The sequence below is a fragment of the Cheilinus undulatus genome, linkage group 6 (genome assembly GCF_018320785.1).
Source record: "Cheilinus undulatus linkage group 6, ASM1832078v1, whole genome shotgun sequence".
In the NCBI taxonomy this organism is placed as follows: Eukaryota; Metazoa; Chordata; class Actinopteri; order Labriformes; family Labridae; genus Cheilinus; species Cheilinus undulatus.
The window spans coordinates 37703292-37721182 of NC_054870.1; the positions used below are offsets into that span (position 1 = coordinate 37703292).

The 17891-nt window shown below is 39.3% G+C and overlaps 1 protein-coding gene across 2 annotated transcripts in view; it reads right to left on the reverse strand.

The window, feature by feature from the left end:
* Positions 1-1425: 1425 nt before the first annotated feature.
* The window catches only part of stox1 (storkhead box 1), a 35500-nt gene continuing 19034 nt past the window's right edge, over positions 1426-17891 (reverse strand). For both annotated transcript variants that reach the window (XM_041789825.1, XM_041789826.1), the window contains 3 exons: positions 6393-6545; positions 2573-5246; positions 1426-1891 (listed from right to left, as the gene is read on the reverse strand). In XM_041789825.1, the coding sequence (XP_041645759.1) occupies positions 1738-1891; positions 2573-5246; positions 6393-6545 (2981 nt within the window). In that variant the 3' untranslated portion in view covers positions 1426-1737. The remainder of the gene's footprint in view (positions 1892-2572; positions 5247-6392; positions 6546-17891) is intronic.

Genomic DNA, 17891 nt, shown 5'->3' on the forward strand with positions numbered 1-17891 from the left:
GCTTGAGCAATTTTGCAAAGAATGGAGTACAGATGTGCAAACCTGATTGAGACCTATCTACACAGACTCACTGCTGTGATTGCAGCCATAGTGACTCTGCTAAAAACTGACCTGAAGGGGTGAGGCTTGCCTTCCTTTGAAAGGAATATGTTTTTTAAACTCAAATTTACCCCAAAACTTCCAATGAAATTCTCCAAAATGTAAAAATATGGCCAAAATTTTAATGAAAATTTCTATGTATGAGAATTTCATATAACAAAAACTCCAGTGGACATTCTGGACAATTATTTTTAAAAAAAATCTAACTGCAGGAATGATTACTTTTTTGCAGGAAAGCCAAAATGCATTGTCCTCAACTGTACATGCAGGAGGTCAATATTGATTTTAGTTGTTATCAGCCCTTTTGACAAGCATGGTCATCAGCAAATGATGGAGGCATGAACCATTGTCAGAAGCAGATATTTATCTGGTGTGTTGTAGTAATTTAATGCTGGCATCCTGTACACCTAGACGGTGATTCAGAGAAGAGATTATAAAAGGTCTCAGTTAAAGACAGATGTTGATACAGATGCTCTAAGATAACGCTTTAGCAGTCGGATGATACCAATGGTTTTGTCCATGATTTCTATTGGTGCAAGACTCCAACAGTGCAGACATTTTCTCTCGTGTTCTACTACAGTCAGTCTGTCAAACAGGTCAAATCTCTTCTCTAAATCAGCTGCTAAGTATAGTGAATGTCAGCATCATTGATAAAACAAAACAAATATCTGCTTCATGCCCACATCGTGCAGATGGCTGATGTTTGTCAAAACAGACGATACTGGCCAAAACCAATGTTAAACTGATGCATCTAGGATCCCTACTTTAAAACAACTCGGTGACTGGATAAACGTTCTGTCTGTCACATCTTTACAGGCCAATAAGAGTAACAAAACACGTGACACAGCCCCTACTGAGCTGCTTTGGTAAACTCCATAGAGAACTGCATAACGCCATGAACCATGGCGACTGTAGACATGTCAGTACACGACTTTTGTCGTTTTTGAAAAAAAAAAAACAACTCACTGCTGTTCTTTGTTCTTCTTTTAACGAAGAAATGCCGTAAAGTTCTGATAAAACTGGCGCTTTAGCAGCATCCACGCTAATCTCTTCCACCATTATTGCACCGGCCTCTTGTTGCCGCTTGCTTATGTTACGACTCTGCCACAACCAAAAGTACTGCCCCTCGACGCTGATTGGTCCTGTCACTTTCTAACTGGGCCCAAACGGTTCAGATGGGAGCTTTGCAAAATGGATTCGCCTGTGAGAAACACGGAAACGGGTTTATCCATCTGCTTTGCAAGGTTAATTTAGCATATGTTGATGCTACAGGTAAACATTTATGAGGCACAATTTCTGAACAAGTAAGACACTTTGGTTATCATACACAGTTTTATTTTGACAATTCTACTTTAGAGAAAAAAGTAAAAGTTATGAGATGTTGATTCTAAAGAGAAAGATAACTATACAATTATATCACAAAAAAGCTGATTAAAGATCATGCAATTAGCAGAACATACTCAAAGAATGGAAAAAAAATTATAGCATATTTACAGAAAGAAAAAATATTTATATATACTTTACATCTGTACACAAGACCTTATCGTTGTCAACATCATGTAAATGGGTATATTTCCAATTGCATAGAACTGAAGATTCCAGCACATTGTTGTGGCTTTAATAGCGAACAGACTGTTGTTATACGTTCATGACTGGAGTTAACTGTAGCAGTGAGCTCTGTGGTCGAATGGTGCTGCTCTTTGAATGCAGTTTCTCCAAGTTTTGTAAAAAGCCTCTTCTCTTGAGACCCTCCAGAATAACAGTGTTGCTGGACGCCAGACTGACGCGGGTCCTGTGGAGGAAAAAACAGAAGTGCACATGAGGTTGATTGTATCTACAAACACGCCACATGTTTTGAAAAAGGTGACGTGTTCATGAACACCAGCTGTCCTTTGACATGCTTAGGTGCAAAGAGAGTTCAATGTCAGAAAAGGAGTCTTTTTTTTTGGCTTCTTTAATTACAATATGAGAATTCAAGTGCTGCTCAGCAATTACACATAATTATCAAAATGACTTCCCTCTGTCCAAATACTGGATGCTGTAATTGGTCACAAGGTGTTTGCTCAGCTTGACTTTAAAAGAAAACTCAAATTGGAAGGAAGGCCAACCACAGACACATAATCTAGAGGTTAACTAACCCACGTATAGTGTTTATTTTGCCTGTCTCCTCAAGAATGCAGAGGGATAGAGTCTAGTGTTGAGAGGTAAAATGTGAGCCTCAGGTGTGAAAACTAGAGACAACACTGGCAGAAGAGACCGAAAAGGCCCAGACTTTCTTCATATGGAAACATTTCTCTGTTTATTTCTTTATAAAACCCTTTTTTTTATCTGCATTGGTTGTCTCACTTTCAATAAATATGGTGGCTTTGAAAAGATGTCCCAAGTCTCCAAGAGACCTATTATGAATAAGAAACACAATATCACAGTATCTCATGACAGTTAATGTGAACAATTACAAAGAAGAGGCACTCACCGAGGAGAATCTATCCCACTGTCTCCTGTGATACTCTGGTTCTCTCCTATTTCCACTGCTTCCCCATTACCCCCCTCTCTGGCTCCAGTGGGCATACTCAGAACAGCTCTGTCAGTTTGAGGATTTTCTGTCTCGACAAAATCAGGGCCCTGCTCATCCTCCACTTCCGGTGCCCAGTGAGCAGATTCGCCATCGCCTTCATCGGCAGACTTACGAACAGTCTCTGAGTCAGACTCTATCTCACTAGTCTGGCAGTAGTCAAAGATGCTACTGTCTGCAACTTCAGACGACTCAGGACAATCCAAATCCTCAAGGTCAACCCCCTGTTGCATGTCCCCTTGGGTTGATTTGCCTTGCCTGGGGCTGGATCCACTTTGGGCCCCTGGTGATCTCATCCCTTGATGGTGATGATGGACTCTCCAGCTGGCCTCTCCAGGTCTGCTGGGGCTCAGAGAAGCTTTCCTTTTGGTTTCTTTGAAAGCGCAGTCCCTTGAAACTTGAGTTGAGGCAACTTGTTGGAGTAAGTTAGAGTTGTAATGGGTTCCCTGATATTGCAAACTGGATTCATGACCACGGTAACCCAACTGGTGGTCAAGAAAATCACCTAAACTTGCCTGGTACAAATTCCCAGCATCAATTATTTCCTCCTCATTCAGACACAAGGAGCTGCAGGCATCTTCATCCTCTTGTTCCTCAACTTTCTGATAGAGTCTGAAGTCGTCTTCAACAAAGCCATCGGTGTCTGTTATTGAGGGATTGCTATCAGCGATAAGATCCATCCTTTCTCCTTGGCTGAGAGTCTTTTCCTTTTTGTTGCTGACGAAGAAAGATCTTGTTTCTGGTTCCTCCTGAGTGGCAGTATTATTAAAGGATTTCTGGGGTTCATCAGGTCTTTGAAAGTCATCCCTTTGTGGGTTAGAGAGTCTGAGGGAGTGATTCCGCTGTAAAGAAGGTCTGGGCCATTGCAGGGTTGGATCATATAAGTGGTTTAAGACTGGCTTGTAGGGATGGGTAGGACGTATCACACTAGAACTGGAATATTGCTGGATATTAGCAAGACCTTCATCTGGAGGTTGGTTGTTGTGTTGTACTATGCTGAACTCTGCCTCCCGACAAAGTCCTATTTCACCCTCTTTATCGTGGTTGTCCTTGCCATCCCTCTGAATCCGGACTTTGTCATCTATCCGGAGAGTACTGCTCTGTGGGTAGGCTGAGCTGTAGTCCAGAGGCAGCTCTCTGTTCATCTTTATGTCTGCTTGGCTCAGATGATCAGGAGTGAGATCCCTCTCATGAAAGCTGTTATACCTGTCCTCAGATGTGGGGGACTTTCCAGCATTCTCTCCATCAGGGGAGATCACTTTGGCTCGATGTGGATCCCATGATTTGGAGCGATGACTTGTCCGTTCTTTTCTCCCTGGCCCTGAAGCCTTGCCCTCTTTTGTTTCTCGTCTTCTGTTCTCTTTGTTGTTGTTGTTGGTAGGGATAACAGGCTCAGACTCTTTGATTGGATTCGTCTGGAAAGGGTTTTCAATACGTTTCTTATAAAGAGATTTTCCCTCAACAGCTCCACCTTCTTCCACTTGATCTGGTTCGTCAACAGGGATTTCCACCCTTAGTCGAGACGGGATCAAATCCTCCCCCTCTGGATAATCATCCACACATATTTGGGCTTTACTTTTAACTCTCTCTCTTTCCCGCTGCTTCTCTCTGGAGGAAAGGGCCCTCCTCCGGCTGCGAGAGGCCTTCTGAGCAGATCTTTTCCCTGCTCCTGCTTTAGACGAGTGATGGTGCCTTGGTTTGGAAAAGGACAGGATCTCAGTAGACATTCCCTTGTCTACACCTTTATCATCTTTTTCGAGACCTCTGTCCAGCATTCTGTCTAATCCTCTCTCTTTCCTCTCCTCCAGCTTCTTCATTAAGACCGTGTGGCGCGTCAGGTTGTCCACAGTCAGTTCAGGGTTGATCCGTTTGATGATAGCATGCTCCAAATCACGAGGTAAGTTGTTCAGGTCGTCTTCATCCCTCACTGGCCACTCCTCTGGAGGAAACTGGCTTGAAAATGATGCATACTCCTTCTTTGGCTTTTCTTTTTTACCTCCATTCCTCCTGAACAAACTTAGACCAAACTTCCTCCCTGGTTTGTTGTCCTTGTCTTTGCGGCCAGTGGCATTGGTAGTGGCCGTAGTTTTACTCACCTCACTTGCTTGACAATCTGCAGCGGTCGAAGTGGACTGATGTTGCACGGTGGGTTTGTGATCTAAAGGTCGAGGCCACTTTAAGCTCTTGCCTGTGCACTCACTTATAGAAACCGAGACTGAATGCTGGTCAGGGACAGTAGAGGGAGGGGCGGTGGCTGTTATAGGACTGGAGATAATATTAGGGGATGTTTGGAGAGGGCTGAAGCAGCTGCAAGACCTGCAGTGTGCCACTGGTGGAGTCTGAGTGCTCTCAACACAAGCATCATTGCTCAGTAGGTAAGTAATGGGAGGAGGAGAAGGAGGGTCGTCTGCTGAACCAGAGGCCCACCAGTTCTTCTCTCGGACCATGTTGTTGGTGATGAAGTAGGTCTGAGGTGTTACAATAAAGTAACCCTCGCCTGTATGGTAAATTTTACGCTCCTTTATCAAAGTGCCAAGAGCATTGTAGAGGATGTCCTGAGTGGGGATGGTTATCCCTGTGATAAAGAAAGAGAAAAGACAAGAAAGGGAGAATAATGTAAAATGTCATAATGTTAGAAGATAATTTTCTACACTTCAGGAGAGCAAGATAAAAGGTTTGATATTAGTCTGTTACACATTAAGCTACAGCCAGCAGCTAGTTAGCTTAGCTTAGAAAAGTGCTTCCCAAAGTGTCAGACGGGGCCCCCTAGTGTGCCCCAGAGGTACTGCAGGCAAGCCCATTTTTAAATTGAAATCATATTTTAAATTATCATAAAATACTCGATTTTGTGTTACTACCTTTAAAACTAGAATTCAGAAATTACAAAAAATCCATAAATGTTAAATTATGTGTATTTTTTTATTATCTATCCTGCCCTAAGTGCAGAACCGGTCTCAGTGTTTAACTGGTATTGATTTAAGCGGTGGCACTTGATAATTCTACTACACAGCTTGTTTCCTGATAAGAATATAAGAATTTAGGAAAGCCATTGATGTTACTTTGGACAACTCACAAAGTAAGAAAATTAATATTAGTCAAGAAAACATAGCTGGCTTTACAGATGCCTGATCAATTCAAACAAATGGTGGTGGCTTGTTAATTATACTATGTCTCTGAAAATGCTTAGTAATTTTAATGTCTCCCCAAATTAAGTATTTACTAAGAAAATTTCCTCACATGAAATAAAACCATGGAGGTAAATATTAATCACTTGTAATGGTTGTAAGAGGTTTTTGGTAGGTCCTTTGGGCTACAGATTGGGTCGTGGCATACTTAAGTTTGTTAAAGGCTCTCAAAAAGGCCTCAAAAAGGATTAACAAGAAAACATGTTCATTCCAATGGCAACAAAAAAAATCAAGGGGTACTATTAAATCCCAAACAAATGGCATATAAATTGCTATCTTGATAAACTGGCAAGAAATGTGATGAATAAGCGAAACATTTAAATTATACAGGGTTTATGGTAGGGAGTGTTTTTGGAAGTTAGCTGTGGGTTCAGAGTAGCAACTACTCATAACCCCTCTTAAGAATGTAAACATTCATTGTAATATTTTTGTGCTTATTGTCAAGACAAGAGAAGTGATTTGTTGCATTCCTGGTAAACACATGCAAAGACATATTAAATATATTGAACTGTAGTCAAGAGAAGATAGAGAATTACCTGGGTGGGCTTTGCTCATGTAATTCACAAGTGCTTCCTGGTTGACAATGATTTGAGAGGAGTTCATGTCTGAGATGACAGAGCACAACACCTCAGACAGGGGAATGAACTGAGACTGTGGGACAGCAGACATCTGCACCGGTGACAGATCACCTAAAAGACACAAACAAAAATGATTACTGGTTGAAAACAGGTGGGTCTGCTTCAGTCCACACAAACACACCTGGGTTAGAGAGGTCTCTCTCTGGCGTGTGCTGCCAGTGAAAACAACCTGAGGCAGTAAAGTTGACATTCCTCTCCTGACCACCTTCTAAATCATGGCCGAGGTGGTCTATTTATGTGGTTATATGAACCATGCCTGACTGCCTTTGAAAATTCCCTATGTATTGGGATAGACCCCAGAATTCCATTACTCCCACAGAAATGACCACAGACCCGCCTGCTGGGCTGATCAGACATCCTGCACCACATATCACACAGCCCAGCATGCACGTGGGGCGGCCAAAGACAAACATGTTACCAAAAGTGAGAGAGACTGAGAAAAAGGGCAGAGACAGTCTTGGACACATTTATCTTTGAAAGGTATTATTAAACACACAGACAAACCCTGGGACCCCATCAGACAGAAGCCACAAGGCTTTCAAATCACAAAATGCAGCTGCTTTAAAGCTTACTGGACATTTTAGAAAAAAAGCTGAATAAAAGCAATCAACCGAGTTACATATATGGATAAACATAATAAAGGCAACATGAAGTGTTTAAGCTCCTTCAGGAAAAACATAGTTTTCTTGAGCAAAGTTAACAAAAAATAGAGCAATGCAGCCCTAAAGACACAAAAACAGAAAAGGGTAAAAACTATTTTTTTTCCTCTAAAGCAATGAACTAGATCAGTGCCAATTCTGACCATTACAGTAAAGAAGTATTTGATTCTTGGCAGGATTACTGGAGTGGAACAAAATATATTATGCCAGACTAAATAATTCAAGTTAAAATCCTATAGTTTTTCTTTCTAAAAGGGAGGGGTTAATTAAATAACAATCAGTTGGTTAAAGTTAGTAAACAGTTAAAGAAGAGCAAATAACTATTACAGATTAAAACACCTTTAAAAGACTATGAGGTATGATAAAACATCGGAACACATTCAGGATGCACGATAGTGGATTTTTGCCGATATCCGATAAGCCAGATTATTTACAGATTAATTTTAGCCAATACTGACAAGAATACCGATATTTAAATATGTTTCACAAAACTAAAAATTCAGTTCTTTGAACACAATTTAGAGTTTGAGGATGAAGGAAGATGATTATCTGAAGTTACATGTCTGTTGGTCCCGCCTAAAACTCCACTAATTTATTAGTATATCTGGCCAAATTTTACAGTTGATACATGCTAATATTCATAGCCAAAATATCATAAGATATCAAAATTTCTGCCCTCTACCTTGATATTTGCCCTTTTTTTAGCTAATATCTACCAACACCGATATCAGGCTGATAATATCGTGCATCCTTAGATCATATCGTATCATATTCAATGGTATAGTGGCGTATTGCATCATGGTGTATTGTAATGTATCATAATTCGCCAATTAATATCATGACATATCATATTGTGTTGTGGCGTATGATACGTCACGAATCGTTTCATGACACATCAACCTTTTGTATTGTGACATATCACATGGTATCTAATCATATATCATGTTGTATTGTATCTTGTCATATTGTATCATGACATATCAATCAATCAATCAATCTTTATTTGTACAGCACTTTTCATACAATGCAATTTAGCACAAAGTGCTTTGTGATCACAGTTCCTCTACTCACCCACTAACCCCACCCAACCCCAATCCCACCCTGTACCCCCACCTTCTTCCCCACTCTGTAGTCCATTTAACATTGGCAAATGTATCATGTATAATAGATTTCCTACACACAGGAGCGTGGGCACAGAGGAAAAAACCATCATAAAGTTCAGAATGAGGAAAAAGTGGAGGTTAGGTTAAAATCTTAAAACAAAGTGATGGTAAATGAAATAAAAACAGAATGAGAGGATACTATAATAACAATAAAAACAATAAAATATAGCTCAATATAACTGTATCAAATAAGTATAAAAAACAAGAAGAGAACTTGGTAAAGTTATGATAAGAGGATAAACCTATTAAAAGGCAGTCCTAAAATTAAAATATATGATTAACATGATATCATATTGTATTAGGATATATCGTATGGTATCATATTGCGTTTTTCATAATGTATCGCATCATTATATCATGATATATTGTGATAAATCAGATTGTGTTGTATAGTGATGTACAGTATTGTATCTTTTCGTGATATATTGTATCGTATTGAATCATGTCGAATCATATTGTATTGTATTATGAATGACCCTGCTATTCCCGTCCCTGTCATGACTGGCGATGCTAGCTTAGCCAAACTTGATAACATGAAGGTTTTTTGTAAATAAGGTTGTTGAAATTTTGATACCTTTTTAAACCATGCTTTTTGGAACAGTATAATATCTGTTATTTTAACAACAGAGAGAACTGAAAAGTATTAAAACTTTCTGAGAATTGTTTAACTTGAGCAAATAAATTGGCAAACCTTTGGTATTGCAAATTGGCTGTTTTTAAACTGCAATTTAGTTTTCACAAGTCTCATGTCAGAGATTAGAATATTCTACATTGTAAAAAGTTTATTTCAAACATAATAAAGAGGCTGGTCCCTTCAGATTGAAGCTTATACATGGGCAGTTTAAGGTATAGATCAAATGTTTATGTATGTTTTGGGGTTATAATGGTCAAGGTAAGGCAAAGATTTGTTGTGGTTATGGTCAGAAAAAGAACGTGGATGGTGGTTTTGTTTCTCTGCATAACTACAGAGAGATCCCTTCAAGCACATTATGAACCCCTCAGCTATAATTCAAAAGAAAAACTGAGAAATGTTTGCTTAGCCTCTGCAGCCTTAATGAAAGTTTTTTTTTTTTAGAAATATCATTATGACTGAAAATATTTAAGCAATGAAACTAATATTTAATTTTTTGACTCTAATTCTACACAAATATATTCAGCTATACGCAGAGTACAAAGATGTTTATCAATGAAAGGTGAGCTCAGAGAAAGCACTAGAACACAGCAGATCCCACAGCTGGTGAATGATTAGCATTTCAGCTAAGTTAACACAGACTCCCCTTTATACGGAGAAGTATACAAGGGCATGGACTTAACCTTACCTACAGAACCGGAAAATTAGTTTAAGTTAATCAGCTACACCTGATTAATGTAAGGAGGAGGCCGGTAAGAGATGAAACGGAGAACAAACGAAACTGCTCAATGAAGACACTTAACCATGCTCCATTAATTCAAAACAGTCTGTGGGCTTTAGTGTAAAAAACATAAAGCTATTTCTCCAAGGTGACTTCCAGATTTCATTACAACACTTTGGGTGGGAATATGAGAATACAGAGCTAAATTTGACCATGTGGTGTGTGTGTATGTGAGTCCAACCCCAGGTCATACAATGAAAACACATCCTGGCTCCCATTTGATTTAAACTAAACATTTACAGCTCTCACTCTTGAACCACTTACGTCTGAGGCAGGTCAAATAAACAACAAATCAAATATCTGCTGTGTAAAGCAGCACAAATCTCAGAAACAGTGATAGATCTAGACAGGACTCATAATAACCATTATTTGACAAAAATACAGCACATAAACAGGCATTTAGCTTTTGTTACTTATCACTCACTGATCATTGTATTAGGTACAGATATTCACCTGCCTATCAGTGCAAATCAGCAGAAACCAATTCATTTAGGTATGTAGAAATGATCAAGATGATGTGCTGAAGCATAAACTGAACATCAACAGATAAGAAAGGTCATCTTATGGACCTTTATTGATTTATCCAATCAACTATTGATTCATTTGATCACTTACTGTACAATGTGATTAACAAATCCATGCATTTTCTTTCACTTATCCAGCGCAGGGTCATGGTGGCAGCAGACTTCACAAGTCAACCCAGGCATCACTCTCCCCAGTGACATTTTCCTGCTCCCCAGAGGGACCAGAAAGAACAATTAACCCCTCTAGCAACTTCTGGGTCTACCCAGAGGTCTCCTCCCTGTTGGATGTGCTCTGAGGACCACTTGAGGGAGATGCTCAGGGGGGTATCTTGATGCCTCCTGGGCACATCTCTTCTGACTCCTTTAGAAACAGCAGCTCTACTCCTAGTTCCTGCCAGATGTCTGCAATCTTCACCCTTAACAACCAATAATGCTTTGAAATCTTTTTTTTGACACCATGTTTTTAAACGAAACACTCTCCTTAATATTATGGAGAAAAATAAGAAAAAGTGCCAAAGCCAAAAAAAAAAAAAAAAAAAAAAGTCTAAAAACTACCATTTAAGACAGGATCACTGTGGCAATGGCGAAATTATGTGAAGTTGGTCTGCAGAGTTTGGCTTGTGTTAAAAGGGCTATATGTAACTTTTCTGCTTTCACACTTGCCATTTTTGAGTACATATTGGGGCGCACTTTATCCCAATGTGAAGAACGAGGCTCTTTATTTTTTCCTTGTTTGCCTGTATAAGCCTGTTGAGTCATTTATCTGTAAAGAACTCGAGCTGAATTTTATGGGAAATCTCAACAGATGTGACGTCGGGTGCTACGTAGTACGCACACCCCCCTGCTCTGTTTATACCTGGCCACAGTGTGGAGAATGGAAAGAAACGGCAATGGAGAAGGCTGCTTCCACGAGTAAACGACCGGCTAGCACAACCCAAACATTCACACAAACTGCACGTAAACATAAAAAAACCAAGAACCAAGTTTTATCTGCTGAAGCCCGTCAAGCTAAACCAGAGCTTGACCGATGCAGGGGAAAATTGAGGGTAAATATCGGTGGAGCATTTGAGAAACCGAGGGAGCTTCGCTCTGTGCTCGGGGTAAATAACGATCCAGAGATGGCCATTTTTCTGTAGAAACTTACCATGAAATACAATGTATTGTTTTGTGTTCTTGCTTACAAAGATGCCATCCAAACAACATCAACGTCACTTAGCTCACTTAGTGTTTTATTTTGTTACTTCACTTTCCTCTTCTGTATACATGTTGCCAGTAAATCACCTTGGTCTGCGTGTGTATCAGCTGATAGACTGAAGGCTCATTTATACGCAAGGAGTGTGCCGCCGTGGACAAGCAACACAATACTGTTGTAGTTTGCCTAATGGCTGGCGGTGTAGATACACTGATTTTTTTCTAAAAGTTACATATAGCCTCTTTAAGAATTATAAACACTTGCAGCAGTGCATCTGGGACTTGTACATGATTAAATGTCCTGGCATCAATGTGACTGTGTGCCCATGTTGAATAAATGTTAAATAATTAGATAATAAAACAGCAGCTAGTGCAATGACCTTTGAGCCTCCTTGCAGGTAAATGTTCACATTCATGAGCTGAATGTCATCACGTATTACTTAGGATAAATGTGAGTATAACCTGACACATACTCCATAAAAATGGATCCCTATTTTCTGGACCCAAACATGCTGTTCCTACAAGGTTTAATATTTGCTATCAGTCCATCGTTGCTTGTATTGGGTTAAAGAACATTAGGAATATATAGCAGTAGCCATTAACAGCAGCTATTGAGGCTAACGATGGCAGAAAAACGATTAATTCATCAGTCAAAGTGCCTCACCTGTGTTGTAAAAGTCAACATTAAATAGAAAATATTCTATCCTCTTATGTGAGGCAGGGTCCGTAAAAAGAAAAGAAAAAAAAAACAACAATCAGCCCAGCGGGCTCACTTAAGGCTCGTAATTCTCACAGAGAGGGGTCTTTCTTCCTAAAACTGATCCCATGACACACGGTGGGATTGTAAAGAAAAACCCATCTGCCTCGCCTTGGCCCCGACAGAAGACGTTAATCTGTCTAAACCTCAGAGTGGATATCTCAATAGGAGTCTCGCTGGGCAGTGAATTAGTGCTGCTGACTTAGCTCCTCATTGTTATTCACTTCCTATAGGAATGTCTGACCGGTCATCAAAATAGCAGCCACTTAGTCCAGCTGTAAACTGGGACAAGGTTAGGAAGGATACAAAGAGGTCAAGGGATGGGAAATTCATGTCTTAATCAGTAAACTTAAGTGAAAAACAACCCTCATGGATTCACTCATTTCTTTTTATTGAGAGAGTTTTAGGACTCATGTCCTGTTTAAAAGCAGGATATCCTGTTGGACACCTGCTAGTGTGATTTACTAGCTCAGTCCCATTTCTAACGCTGCAGCTGAAATCACATCCTATTCACTACATAGTAGACAATATAGGGAATACTCCATTTTATAATTGTCATTGAATTATGCATTAATATTCCCTATAGAGAACTAATTTTATTCCACAGTGCATTATGATAAGTGGTTAACAGCTGATGGTCACTAGCCCAGCTGTAAATATTAATATAATATATTAATATAATGCATTGCTGTTCAAAGCTTTACGGAGCAGTAAGTGATGTTTGACTGACACAAACCTGACAGACAGACGAGAGGAGCACCGCAAGCTTGAACATAAAACACAGAAGCAAAGATAAGTTAAGGCATTTGACAGAAATCTATAAACTGTTTTAATAAAGTGCTAAGTAAAACCAAAGCAGTTATGTTTCTAACAGGCACGAGATCATCACCTGTATGCACAACCAAATGAGATATCACGGCATGATAATAAGCATAATTTGAGAAAAAAACTCAAAACATTTATCTTTTTTTATCTTTTAAAATTTAGTTTCTGAGAAAACATTGAGTATAGTATTATATTATTATTATTATTATTATTATTATTATTATATTTATTTATTTATTTATTTTTATCACCAGCATGTTTTAACTGTGCAACAGCAACGAGGCCATTGTCTGCAGCCTGAGTGTCCAAAACCTTTTTATAAGCTGATAAGATCACTACAGTTCACTCCACACAGCTTATTGAACAGGGAGCAAGGCATAAGTGTGTGATTTAAGAAGCTTGAGGCCTTTGCACACAAGTCTTTTAATTTTGAATGTTTTTCGGATCCGTAGTCCACTAAAAACCGTCATTTGTGCAAAAATTTGAGCTAAAATTTGACGTGCAAGGCATAATAGTCTCCTACTGTTTCAAACCAGCAGTGAAGATGATTGTTTGTCTCTGTTACTCTTTAAAAGAAGAAAACCATGGGTCCATATGCTCCTTTACATAACCTGACACACAAGATAGACTGTTTCACATGCCCATGGCATGGGATATATATTTCATGCTTAAATGCTGTTTGGGAAGAATGGGAGCTTTCAAAAGAACTTGGAGGGCGATCAGGTATGTCATATTCATTACCAAGAAGAGTATTTCGTTATTTTTGGATTCCTAATCAGAAAAAAAAAGTCACGCACTCGAACCTTGCACACTGAGTCTGTCACATTTTTTTATATGTATTCAATGTGAAGATTCCAGAATGGCGAATTGTTTTGTGCTATGATGAAAATAAGCAGTGAGGATAAGCCTCTGTCACACATCCGTCCTGACATAGACCTTTCAGACTGGCAAGGCTCTGTGCCGGTTCCCGAGCCTAATCTTGAACTAGCCGGCACATTCAAATTGAAATAAAAACTGGTGCAGAACCTGAAAAGTTGGTTCTCAGCTGGAACCAAAAAATAGTTTGTTCCTCCTCACGAACCATGAAATGGTGTCATATTCTAAGTTGTTAAGACGAGTGAAAAATGGAGAACATTTGGTCTGCTGAGGAGACAAAATGTTTGGCTGCAATGTGGGCATTGGTAGAATTCCAGGTGAAGGTGGGGACTAGTACAAGGAAGAACAAGTTATATGCCAGACTTGCAGGAGAGATGGTGAAGGCTGGGTTCACCTGAATGCCAGACCACATGATGAATAAACTCAAGAAACAGCCTGGGTAACATGTAGTAACATCATCCCTCTTTGGCTCTGATTAAACTGGTCTTAACGTGGTCTGGTTCACCAGAAAGCACCAAAGTTCTGAGACTCCAGAACATAGCCAGAGCCCGAACCAGAACCATGTCTGTCTGAAAGCACTAACAGAGAGTTTCATATGAAACCAGCTGTGCCAATTTGGAAGGATGAAGAGCAACTTTTAAAGCATTTATGCCTTTATCTGGTACATACTAAGGGTGCACGGGTACATCAGGCAAATCATAATGTTCAAAGTGAGGTTTCAGTGCGATATAGGGAGTAACAAAAGTGGTGGGATGCAGCATGCACTGATCTGAATCATCAGTTATCCATCTAAATGACTTGAACCAATGTGAAAGACAGACGAAAGTTTCAGCATCAGTGTGCAAACATATTCAGAACAACATAAAAAAAGATGATTTTCTTTTTAAATGTGTGAAAAATTAAGAAGAAAAAAAGTGTGCAAGGGCCTCAGTTTTGCCAAGAAGAGCAACAAAACTCATTGCAGTAGGTGTGCACTGTCCTGGGAGGCTGTTCACTATCAGAGGAGCATGTTTGTAAATCAGACTAACACTGAAAACAGTCAGGGATGGAGCAAAAACATCTTTTCCATGAAGAAAATCTTTCAGTGCGTTTTCTAGCTCTTTTTTTAAAAACACTGTCCAGTTCCGATAAAAGTGGCACTATAGCTACATCCATGTGAGTCTCTTCAACAGCCTTACGTCACATTTTTTTAGTGTCCCCTGGCACTGGTGACATCTTCATGATCTTCATTATGAAGAAACTACTTACATTATACTATACATAGTATATAATACATATACTTTTAAGTTGCTTGAGTAGCAATATTGCCAATGATTTGCGAGGCTTTCAGGGACAATTCCTTTGACACTCGGTCTGAAGATGCCTCTGCAAAAGTACAATACTACGTACACTTCACACTACCCCTCCAGTCCATTAAATACGAACACCCTAAACCTGGATGTCAAAACATGGGAACAGGGCTAAGTGGTAGGAGCAAGAGGTGTATTGTGACAGCGCTATTCTCTTAAAGAGGTTAAAAACAGAACTACACACTAACAAAACATTTAATGATCAGATTTTGAAAGGATAAGTAAAAATTTAAACAAAGCAGGGAAACTGACAGCATAGCATTGGAAAAAGGCACAAATACAGTAAGAGAAGTTTATTTGTGGGAAGAAAAGTTGAAACAGAGAGAGGATTATTGAGTCTAACATTAGCAGGCGTGACGGTTCAGGGAGGTTCACTGTTGTAACCGTCTCCTCCCAGGGGGAAACGGACCTCTGTGCTCATGTAATCTTAGACCAGGCCACCGACCCATTGTCATACACTGAATGAATACCGTGCTGGGTGCCATGGCAGCCGAACCCTGAGCAGCAAGGCAGAGGGAGGGGGGCAAACAGGGGAAGAGGTTTGTTTTAGAGCAAGTCATGAGACGCAGGAGAAGTTAAGTATAGTTATTACTTCTCTCCTTGAGGAAATAAAATATCTGTTTTCCTCCAGTGGAGATTTTTAAGTAAAAATCAGAGGTCGTTGCAATGATCACTGACGTCACTTCAGCTTTAAGCTGAGGAATGTACTTTTATAGCAGAAAGCATGACCGATCAACTGGGTGTGCAGACTTGGAGTGAAAAATATTTGAGTTTACAAGGCCATGAGGGTGTAAATCTATCAGTGTGTTTAGGAAAGATGCCTGTTAGATGGTGAAATTGTTCATATTTCACCTCATCCCTCCACAACATCGACCACCTGTTCAGCTGTTCTTTAACGCAAATATCCAACCAGCCAATCACATGGCAGCAACCAATGCACTGAGGCATGTAGACATGGTCAAGATGATCTGCTAGAGTTCAAACTGAGAATCAGAATGACAAAGAAAGGGGATTTAAGTGACCTTAGATGTGCCATGTATTTCACAAATTATTGAACCACTGGGACTGATTGTTTTTGTGTTAACAAGCAGCTGGAAAGGTGTACCTAATAATGTGGTCGGTGAATGTAGTCTACTCTCAGGTTCTTCACAAAACATTCAAAGAAAAATGCAGGCATAGACTCAGTGTTTGTACTGGAACTATTCTGGTGTCTGTGGTAGAGCACAGCTGTATTAGCTGTTACTGTAGGCATGAAAACAGTCCATGTGATGAGCAAAAGGGTTTGAATGCAATTCTCGATTCAATCAGACCCCATTAACAGATAAACTATATGGACAAAAGTAATTGGCCACACCAGTTAATCACTGAATTCAGGTGTTTCAATCAGACCTGTTGCCACAGGTGTATAAAATCAAACAATTAGCCATGCAGTCTCCATATGCAGACATTTGGGATCCTAAATGGCTCATTCTGAAGCCACAGAACGAGCCACCACATATTTTCACCATATTTGTTTTCCCCATTTTTGCCACTTTTTCCTTTCTTAACCCATATTTGCCTATATCCCTTTTTGCCATTTTTGAACAAATTTTTTCCACACTTTATCTACATTTCACTACTTCTATTTGCCAGTTTCTGCCCCTTATAACCAATTTTAACCACTTTTCAAAGGCTTTCACCATTTTTATCACCCATTTTTGCCACAATATGCCAATGCATGCCACTTTTTAGTTATTGTTGACACTTTTAGCCCATTTTTGCCAAATTAAACCTTTATTCTGCATTTATTCTGCAAAGTTATTTTGATTCTTTTTGCATGACACCCTGGTGTCCTGTCATTTTCTACATCATAACTTAGCTATAAAGTGTGACACTAGTTTCCTAATGGTTTAATCTGACGTGCCCCTCATGTTAACATTACCAAAAAAGCTAATTCTGTTAAAAGAAAAAAAATAGAATTTTACATTTAAAAAAAATTCTATATTGGTCTACAGCAGTGGTTCATATTGCTGTCAAAATCCAAAAATTTCATTCTTGCAGCATCCACTATCAGTGCAGGAGATCCCATAACAGGTCTTGGAAATTGGCTGTCTTTGAATAAAATTACAGTACTATCTCACCAGTATGCTTGATTTACAATTGTTTTTGCATGTCTTTTTTAATATCAAACACTTAACCTCTTTGTAGGTAGTATGGTGGACAGTGCATCTGCCTGTCATGTGGTAGACTGGAGTTCAGTTCCACAAAAGAGAGATGTACGCTCGTAATTTTAAATAAAGGATTATCTGATTTTATTACCTTGTAGTGTGTGTGCCAGCATAGCTGTAATTTATTGGCCATAATCTCTTATAACACAATTCAGATACCCCTATTAACCCATGAACACTGTACCAAACAGTTTGAACATTATTTGAGTGCAGTATTAATTCCTGGAGTGTGACAAACATTCAGAGAAGTGCAGGAAAGATACTGTTTGTTCAGTTAGCTCCAGGTCTTTCGTCTTATAAGGCATCCTAAAAACCAGAGTGCAGCTGGTCTGGAGCATCCTAAAGCTAGTGTGATATAAAAAAGAAAACTATCTCACTTGAATAGTCATATTTTTAATTACATTAAAATAAATGGAAAAACCACACTTTATGCC